Here is a 10358-nt window from a genome sequence, read left to right on the forward strand (position 1 = left end):
GTTTCCTGGCATACAACTCCTAAAATCCTTAAAACCTCCAAAGTGATGTCTTTTTGTACGCCAACAAGTTGACTCATGGCTGGCAGCCCCTAGATAGCTTCAGGATTGGGGCTGGTCATTGGAAAGACCTGGGCAGGATTAGAGGATTGGGACTTTCAGCCCCACTCCCTGACCTCCAGGAAGGGGAGGAGGTCTGAAGGTTAAATTGATCACCAATGGCAAATGGTTTAATGATTAATTAATTAAATGTGGCCCTCCAGATCCCCAAGTGCAACCCCTGGACCAAATCTGGATTTGTTCTGTGAAATTTGAATTCAGACAAAAGGCCGCAGATTCCCCACCTCTGACAATCATACCTATATAATGAAACCGCCATAAAAACCCAAAGGACAGGGTTTGGAGGGCTTCCAGATAGCTGAGCACATGGAGGTTCCTGGAGGGCAGCACACCTGGGGAGGGCATGGGCATGCTGTACCCCTTTCCCCATACCTCACTCTTTTTATCTATATCCTTTGTAATATCCTTTATAATAAACCGGTAAAAATGTTTCCCCGAGTTCTGTGAGCCACTCTAGAAAATTAATCAAACTTGAGGAGGGGGTGTGGGAACCCAGATTTATAGCTAGGTGGTCAGAAGTTCCAGAGGCCCAGACTTGCCACTTGTGTCTGAAGTGGGGTGCCGTCTTGGGGACTGACCCCTCCATCAGTGGGATCTGAGGCTATCCCCAGGTGGATAGCATCAGAATTAAATTGAATTAGGGGCTAAGCATGGTGGCTCACACCTATAATAGCATTTTGGCTCATTTGGCAGCATTTGGCTGAGTTAGGAGGATCACTTGAGGCAAGGAGTTTGAGACTGGCCTGGGCAACACAGTGAGACCTAGTCTCTATAAAAAAATAGAAAATTAGCCGAACATGGCAGTACGCGCCTACTGGTAGTCCCAGCTACTCAGGAGGTTAAGGCAGGAGGATCACTTGAACCCTGGAATTTGAGGCTACCATGACTCATGCCATTGCATTCCACCCTGGGTGACAAAGTGAGACCCTGTCAAAAAAACAATTAACTGGGCCTGGTGGGTAATTCAAAATCCTGTCTCAGAAAGTTGAATTAGAGGACACCTAGTTGGTGTCCACTGCTTGGTGGGTGAGGAAAAACTCATATACTTGGTCACAGAAGTCTTCTGTGTTGATGATAGTTGTTGTTAAGTGAGAGAATAGGATAAAAGCACGTCGAATATTGTTTCTTCCACACTCAGTAAGTTTTTTGTTTGTTTGTCTGGACTGGAATGTAGTGGCCCCATCAGAGCTCACTGTAACCACGAACTCCTGGGGCTCAAGCAATCAATCTTCCCCGTCGACTCAGCCTCATGAGTATCTGGAACTACAGGGGCCAGTCATTGCACCCAGCTCATGTTTTTATTTTTTATAGAGATGAGGTCTCACTGTTGCCCAAGCTGATCTCGAACTCCTGACCTCAAGCAATCCTCCTACCTCAGCCTCCCAAAGCACTGGGATTATAGGTGTGAGCCACCTCCTGGCCCGAGGTTTTATCATCACAATAAAAGTTGCTGTGATAATATTTGAGCAGTATTTTGTTCAAATGAGAGAATAATCAGTTCTTCCTGGTTAAGAAGAACCAGGAAACTAGGAAAGACTTGATAGAAAAAGTAAAATTTGACATCATCTCCTATGTATAGAGTGACTTCCAAAAGAAAATAGATGTTTGAGTATGATAAATTATTTAAGGGAACTGATATATAAAAAGTAGAGGGTGGGGGATTTATGAAAGAGGTTGTCAAAATTTTAATATGGGAGGAATGTTGTAGAAATAGTAATTCTTAAAGAGCACCGTATTACTTTTAGAAGATTAACTAAAATGAAGTATTGTAAATACTACTCTTTGGTTAAAAGAGATGGATTAGGTGACAAAAAGCCATACAGGGACAGAGACAATCTCAGAACGCTTGAAAATGAAACCATACACCTCTAAATAATTCATGGATCAAAGAGAAATTCTCACAGAAAATTTTAAAAATATATTGAACTGAATGAAAAGGATAAAACAATATTAAAAGTCATGATGTAGATAAAGGTGTCTTGGGGGAAATTTGTAGCACAAAATGCTTATATTATAAAAGAACAGTTTCAAATCAGTAATCTAAGCTTCTGCCAAAGGAAACTAGAAAAAGAAGAGCAAAATAAATCCGAGCAAATAGAAAGGAGGAAAAATTACGCAGTAAGAATTCAGTGAAATTGAAAGCAGAAAAACAGTAGAGAAAAGCCCTAAAACCAAAAGCTAGTCCTTTGGAGAGTCAATAAAATTGATAAAACGCTACCAAAACTGACTTTAAAAAGAGAGGACACAAATTACTTAGGAATGAAAGAAGGTACCTGAAGACATTAAAAGGATCTGTGTGCTCAAAACTTAAAACAACTCCATGTACATGAATTTGACAACTGAGATAAAATGGACCAATTCCTTGAAAATTACACACTATCAAAATTCACCCAAGAAAGAGAAATCTGAAGAGATAATCCAAATAATCCTAAAACGATGAAAGAAATCTTTTAAATTTTTAATTATTAGGAGTATATAATGGTTGTATATGTTTATGGGGTACATGCGATGTTTTGATACAGGCATAGGATGTATAATGGTCAAATCAGAGTAATCGGGGTATCCATCACCTTAAGCGTTTATCATTTCTTTGTATTAGTGTTGCCAAAAGTTCAGCACTTGTCGCCGAGGCCACATCAGAAGACAAGGACAGGTGGTTTGGGGAGAAGGAAGGAAAAATTTATTAATTTGCTAGCAAATGAGAAGGTTGGCAGACTCCCTATGTCCTGCTTCTGAGCAGAAGTACAGAGCTTTTAAAGGTTCCAGTTAATCCCAGCTTCGACAAAAACACTCTCATGACCTCTGCCTAGACAATTCCCTTGAGCCATCTCCTGTGGAACAAAGGACATTCCCCTGCCCCTCCCATCCACTGAACTGAGGCAGGGATATAGGTTTTAGTTCTCAAAAAGTATAAAGGGATTTTGAAGAGACAGAAAACATTTTTATCCTTTTTCAGGCCCTTTTTTCTGTTACATATTCCCCACTGTCAATTTTATCCTCCCATATCTATGGGAGGAGGGGCAGCATAGTCTGTTACATTAGGAACATTCCAATTCCATGCTTTTAGTTATTTTTAAATATACAATATATTGGCTGGGCACAGTGGTTCACACCTGTAATCTCAGCACTTTGGGAGGCTGAGGCAGGAAGATCTCATGAGGCCAGGAGTTCAAGACAACATAGCAAGACCACATCTCTATTAAAAAAATTTTTAAATAAAATATACCATAAATTATTTTAGTCACAGTATTATGCTGAATACTAGATCTTATTCATTCTATTTTTGTACAAGATATTTTAATTTGTAGTTAAAATTCTTCTCCAATTCTACATAATCTCTTCCAGAAAACAGAGCAAGAAGAAATAAATACTTCCTAACTCATTTTATGAGGCCAGCTTACCTTGATTCCAAAACCAAATATGTACTAAAAAAAAAAGTATAGACCAGCATCCCTTATGAACATAGACACAAAAATCCTCAATAAAATATTAGCAAATCAGATGAATCTAGTGATATATAAAAATAATAATATAATTCTTTGAAAAATTGAAAATAGAATTACTATATGATCTAGCAATTCCACTTCTGGGTACAGACCCAAAAGAATTGAAAACAGAGTCTTTCATGATCAGTTGACTTTAGACAAGGTGAAAAGCAATTTAATGGAGGACCAATACCCTTTTTAACAAATGATGATACTGGTGCAATTGAATATCTGTAGGCAAAATAAATGAATCTTAACCTAAACTTCAAATGTAAAACATAATTTGGAAGAAAATATAGGAGAAAACCTTTATGACCTAGGGTTAGGCAAAGAGTTTGTAGACATGACACCCAAAAGACAATACATAAAAGAAAAAATTGAAAAGCCAGGCATGGTAGCGCTCACCTGTAGTCCCAGCTACTTGGGAGGCTGAGGGAGGAGGATCACTGGAGCCCAGGAGTTTGAGCTTGCAGTGAGCTATGATGATGCCACTGCACTCTAGCCCAGGTGACAGAGCAAGATCCTATCTCCAAAAAAATTAAAATATTAAATAAATAAAAAGTTGGTTCAATTAGAAAATGGGCAAAACACTTGAATGGACACTTCACCAAAGAGGATATATGGATGGTAAATAAGCAGCTGAAAAGACAACCAAATCATTAGCCATTAAAGAAGGACAATTAAAAACCACCATTAGATAGCACTGCACACCTATTTGAATGGCTAAAATAAAAACTACTGACAGTACCAAGTGCTGGTGAGAATGCAGAGCAACAGGATCCCTCATACATTGCTGGTGGGAATAAGGTGATACTTATACATGAAAGTTCATAGTAGCTTTATTTATAAAAGCCCCAAACTGGAAAGACTCCAAATTCAATGGGCAAATGGATAAACTACTCCATACGGTGGACTACTGCTGAGCAATAAAGAGGAATATACTGCATTATTGATACATGCAATAAGTTGGATAGATTTCAAGGGCGTTATGGCATGTGAAAAAAGCCAATTTCAAAAGTTTACATACTATATAATTCCACTTATATAACATTATTGATATGACAAAATTATAGTGATAGAAAACAGACCAGCGATTCTCAGGATTAGTGTGAGAATGTAACTATAAAGGGGTAACTGAAGAAATTTCTTTGATATTGGAACAGTTCTATATTTTGACTATGGTGGTGGTTATACAAATCTGTGAATGTGATAAAATTTATTAAAGTATATTTACACACAAATGAGTACATGTAAAAACTACTAAAATCCAAATAAGCTCTGTGGTTTAGTTCACAGTATTATACTAATGTCGGTTTCCAAGTTTATGTCAGATGTTGATATTGAGAGAAGCCGAGTATAGGGTACATGGGAACTCTGTACTATTTTTGCAGCTTCTATATGAATCTAAAATTATTCCAAAATAAAGTTTAAAAAAAGAAAATAAAGTGTTAAAATCACAAAAATGCTATACAGTCATAAGTCACTTAATGATGGAAATACACTCTGAGAAGTGCATCCTTGGGTGATTTTGTTGTTTGCAAACATCATCGAGTGTACTTACACAAACATAGATGGTATAACCTACTACCCACCTAGGCTATATGGTATAGCCTCATGCTCCTAGGCTACAAACCTGTACAGCATGTTACTGTAGTTACTGAATACCATATGCGATTGTAACACGATGGTAAGTATTTGTGTATCTAAACATATCTAAATAAAGAAAAGATACGATAAAAATATGATATTAAAATCCTACGGGACCACCATCTTATACACTGTCAGTGACCAAAATGTTATGTGGTGCATGACTGTATATGTATTACTAATTATTTTAAAATAAAATTACTAATAAAGTTTCAAAAGTGCAGTTGAATGAGGTCCTCAGAAGGGTATGTGGTAAGCATGTATACATATAGGTACACAAATACATACGCTATAGCAGGTCATGAAGAAGGCAGTTTTTCCTCTTTCAGAGGCATGTGAATAGGTTACTTTTATTCATCATAAAGATTAAAAGGTTGAGTATCAAAAGTGGAATAACCCTGCCTGAAAACTGGCTTTTCATTTTTCTTTTCTTTCTTTCTTTTTTTCTTTTTTTGTTGAACCATTAGTCCAGAGAAAAGGTGGCTCTTCATTTTAGCCATCATATACCTGTCTTCGACCAGAATTACACCCAATAATCTCAATACATACATATGGTTTTGTAGGTAGGGCATGTTAAGTTTTCTTTTCTTTTTGCTAAAGAAGATAGACTTTTTTTTTTCTTTGAGACAGGGTCTTGCTCTGTTGCCTTGGCTAGAGTGCAGTGGCATCATCATAGCTCACTGCAAGCTCCAGCTCGGGCCTCGGGAGTAGCTTGGGACTACAAGCGCATGGCCCTATGCCCAGCCAATTTTTCTGTTTAAAGAGACAGAATCTCACTCTTGCTCAGGCTGGTCTCGAACTCCTGAGCTCAAGCAATCCTCCTACCTGGGCCTCCTGTAGGATTATAGGTGTGAGCCACGGTGCCCAGCCGAGATAGATATTTTTCTAGACTTTTTAGTCTTTTTGTCTGTCATAGCACGTGAGACTTCTATGTTTAGGACACAGCTGATATTAAGTCTGATTCCTAAAATAACTGATTTCTTCCCAATACCATTGAAATAGATTTTCTTACCCTTATTCTTTGGGAAACTCCTGGCTGGATTTTGTGTTATAGCCATTCAATTTTAGTGAAAATTTCCATCTAAATTTAGAGTACCCCATGCAGTTTAATTTTCTTAAATTTTTGTCCCCTTTTATAATATTTTCTCTATTGAATATCAAGGTTTTATCTCCCAGGCTAGATTATTATAACTCCACACCTGGCTTCTTCCCCAAGGTAGCTCTTGTATCATTTATACATATATCTGTCCATGTATGTGTATCTAATCTCTTAGCAGACACTAATTTTGTTTTAAATATCTTATGTTTTATGGTCTATTAATCAGATCATGGCTCATTATAAAAGTCAGCCTTGCCAACTTATCAAAAGTTTGAGAGAATTTTTCTTTTGCTAATGTAAAAAGAAAATACAATTATAATTTAAGTAATATTAGAAAACAGGTTTTTCATCACAAAGGACCACCTCTGACATTTCCAGAATATTTTCCCTGAGTAGATTGTTTTATCGTGCTTAAATCACTGTCTACCACTTTTCTGGCCATTTGCATAAACCATACAGCCTACTTAATGCAACTTTTAAAATTATTAATAAAAGTGTCTGTTTCGAAGATTTAATTACCTGTCCTCAGAAAGCTTATAATAAATTGCAAGAGAGAACACATGAAAAGATAAATAGGCAGACTATGGTTAATACTATTATATAAGAGAGGAGCTGCCTACATAGCATGAATCGAAAAGAGAAAGAGAAACATGAGGCATTAACTAGGGATCTGTTGACAGTTTATATGAGAAGCAATAAGGATCGTAACAGTGAAAATGAAGAAGAAACTTTAAGCCAAAGATAAAATGTTTGAGTATGTGAACTTTTAAGAATAGCGATGCCCTTAAAACGCACAAAAATAATGAGAAAGAACAGATTTGGGAAGAAAAGATGAACTTGATTTTGAACTTACTAAACCTTAGGTAAGGAAGTAAACCTAGATGAAACTGCCGGTAGGCAGAGGAAAGATGAGTTTGAAGTCAGGGAAATAGATTTAGTTGCCATCTCTATAGAAGAGATTCTCACCAGAAAAGGTTTTATAAAGAAGGGGTCTGAGGACAGAGGGAATGGCTTTATTCATTTATTTATTTTATTATTTTTAAAAATTTATGTGCCCCCAACTTCTTGGAAGGAATGGCTTTATTTAGGAGCTAAAGAAGAAAATATAGAAGAAAAATAGTCACAGAAATGTTAGAAGCTTAGGATAATCCTCAGATATTGAGATTTCAACTGTATTTTCCTTTTCCTAGCCTTATGTTAAAAGTTCCCAAGCATTAATTTGCCACTTTCTTCCCTATTACTTTCAGAAAACGGTCTTTTTTTTTTTTTTTTTTTTTGAGACAGAGTCTCACTGTGTTGCCCGGGCTAGAGTGCCATGGCGTCAGCCTGGCTCACAGCAACCTCAAACTCCTGGGCTCAAGCAATCCTCCTGCCTCAGCCTCCCAAGTAGCTGGGACTACAGCCATGCGCCACTATGCCCGGCTAATTTTTTGTATATATTTTTAGTTGTCCAATTAATTTCTTTCTAATTTTAGTAGAGACGGGGTCTCGCTCTTGCTCAGGCTGGTTTCGAACTCCTGAGTTCAAACAATCCACCCGCCTCGGCCTCCCGGAGAGCTAGGATTACAGGCGTGAGCCACCGCGCCCGGCAGAAAACGGTCTTTTTATGCCCTCTCTTCATTTCCTATTTTTAAGTTACTCCTTTATCCTTGGTAGGTGATTATGTCAGTCTTGTGACAATTATTTTTCCCTTAAATTTCAGCTGGGCGCGATGGCTCATGCCTGTAATCTCAGCACCTTGGAAGCCCCAGGCAGGAGGATCACTTGAGGCAATGTGGCGTGGTCTTGAGGAGTTCAAGACCGGCCTAAGCAACATAATGAGGCCCCATCTCTACAAAAAATAAGAAAAATTAGCTGAGCATGGTGGCATGCACCTGTAAGTCCCAGCTATTTAGGAGGCTGAGCCAGGAGGATCACTTGAGGACAGGAATTTGAGGCTGCAGTGAGCTTCGATGATACCACTGCACTCTAGCTTCGATGATACCACTGCACTCTAGCTAGCCCTGCCAACAGAACAAGACCTGTCTCAAAAAAATAAATAAATAAATAAAAAATAAGGAGGCAGCAATGCCTCCCAGATTGTTCCAAGTACATATGTTCCCAAGGATACTGTCCAGATTCCAAATGTAAGCCTGATTTAGAAAGAAGCATAAATTTTTATTTTCAGTAAAAGCTACTACCACCTCTACTTTGTTAAAAAATCTGATCTTTACATATGCTTTATTTAAAACATTTAAATCACTTTCAGAATTACCACTGGGATGTTATAGTAAGAATTAAGAATAAGACTGAAGCATTTGGATGTTTTCCATATCTCCTTTAGTAACTAATATCTGACAGGAAATGTAAACTAATGGCAATATTCAAGAAGGCAATGATAGTTTATTTTGTTAGCATTTCTTTCAATTCATGTCCTATTTACTTTCACCTGACTTTTAACTTGAACTGTCCTAAATAATAGAGAAGATGGTAAAGGAAAAATTGATAATTTAGGGAAGCATCAAGAAGAGTGCTCTCTGAACTTATATGATTTACCTTATTTTCTATGCCAAAAATTTCTTTATAATAAATGTTTTGGGGTTTGTATCTCATTTCATCTATTTGCTTCTCTCCACAGCAAGACAGATCGGCTTGCCAAAGGATCAGAATGTTACCAAAAGAGCCTTAGTTTAAATCCTTTCCTCTGGTCTCCCTTTGAATCATTATGTGAAATAGGTAGGTTTGTAGGGGTGGGAGTGGGTGGATTCCCCATTTCCTCTTCTTTTTTTCCCCCTACTTAATTTTTGGAGGGTAATACAAATCATCTGTCTACAAGAAAAATATTTTTCAAAGCTAAGGGCTGTTAAAATTGAGAATAAGAAATAAGTTAGAATCGTAAGTTTCAGGAATAATGTGACCTTTAATTACTGTACCCCAAAGATTAAATTCAGTGGTTTCTTCTGTTTAGCCAATCTCCCTTTAATATCTTGTGTCCTCTAGAAAGCGTTGTGTTGTGTGTTTAACGCATTAAATGTCATGTCAGTTGTGTTCAACTCACGCTAGTTTTGAGCCTGGGGCCTCATGAAGCATATGTAACTCACACATCTCTTTACCTTGGGAGCCGTGTGAACTATTTTTCAAGTTGCATGTAACTCACACACAGAAAACTAAAAAATAAATTTTTCATTTAATTAGAAAGGATTGTTTTGTTTTCAAAGTTTTTATTTTATTTTCATGATAAAACACCGTGGCCCCAAGGAAAACTTACTTTTTTCTAGTGTGGCAGTCAACGTGTTAACCCTAGTCAAAATTGCTTTCTGACTAAGAGAAGAAATTAATAGGATTTCCAAGGAGATTAATAGAATACCTGGAGCAGAAACTTGTAAGACCTGGACAATGTAGGGAGAGAGTGTCTCATTATATGTGCTCTAGTATATATAAAGGGATATTGTCAAACATTGTTGTGTCTGTATACATAAAAGTGCTTCAGGCTTTACTGTACAATATGCTGGGTTTTAACTCTTCAACCTCATCGTCTACCTTGAGAAAAATGAAATCTAGTTGTTTTCTGCTTTAAAACAAACACAGAAATCTGCAATTTTTCTGTGATTTATTATATTTAAAATTAGCATCCTTATAATTTAGTTTATTTTCTAAATTTATATCTTTAGGGGTAAACTTTTATGATAAGTTGATGGAAGGGCTTTTGAGAAGTAAATTTGATTAGCAGAAGTGAGGCCAGGCACAGTGGCTCACAACTATATTCCTAGCACTTTGGGAAGCCAAGGCATGAGGGTCTCTTGAGACCAGGAGTTTGAGACCAGCCTGGGAAACATAGCAAGACCCTATCTCTACAATTTAAAAAAAAAAATTAGGCAGGGATGGTGGCATGCACCTGTAGTCCTAGCTACTCAGGAAGCTGTGGAGGGAGGCTCGCTTGAGCCCAGGAGGTAGAGGCTGCAGTGAGCTATGATTGCACCACTGCACCCCAACCTGTGCAACAGAGCAAGACTCCATCTCTTAAAAAAAGA

The 10358-nt window shown here is 37.5% G+C and overlaps 1 protein-coding gene across 1 annotated transcript in view; it reads left to right on the forward strand.

Annotated features, from left to right (window-relative positions):
* CDC27 (cell division cycle 27) overlaps positions 1-10358 on the forward strand; it is a 110297-nt gene that overhangs the window by 39517 nt on the left and 60422 nt on the right. Inside the window, exon 5 of the mRNA XM_012655228.1 lies at positions 8966-9063. Coding sequence (XP_012510682.1) covers positions 8966-9063 — 98 coding nt within the window. The remainder of the gene's footprint in view (positions 1-8965; positions 9064-10358) is intronic.

The sequence above is a fragment of the Propithecus coquereli genome, unplaced genomic scaffold (assembly GCF_000956105.1).
Source record: "Propithecus coquereli isolate 6110/MARCELLA unplaced genomic scaffold, Pcoq_1.0 Scaffold469, whole genome shotgun sequence".
NCBI classification, from domain to species: Eukaryota; Metazoa; Chordata; class Mammalia; order Primates; family Indriidae; genus Propithecus; species Propithecus coquereli.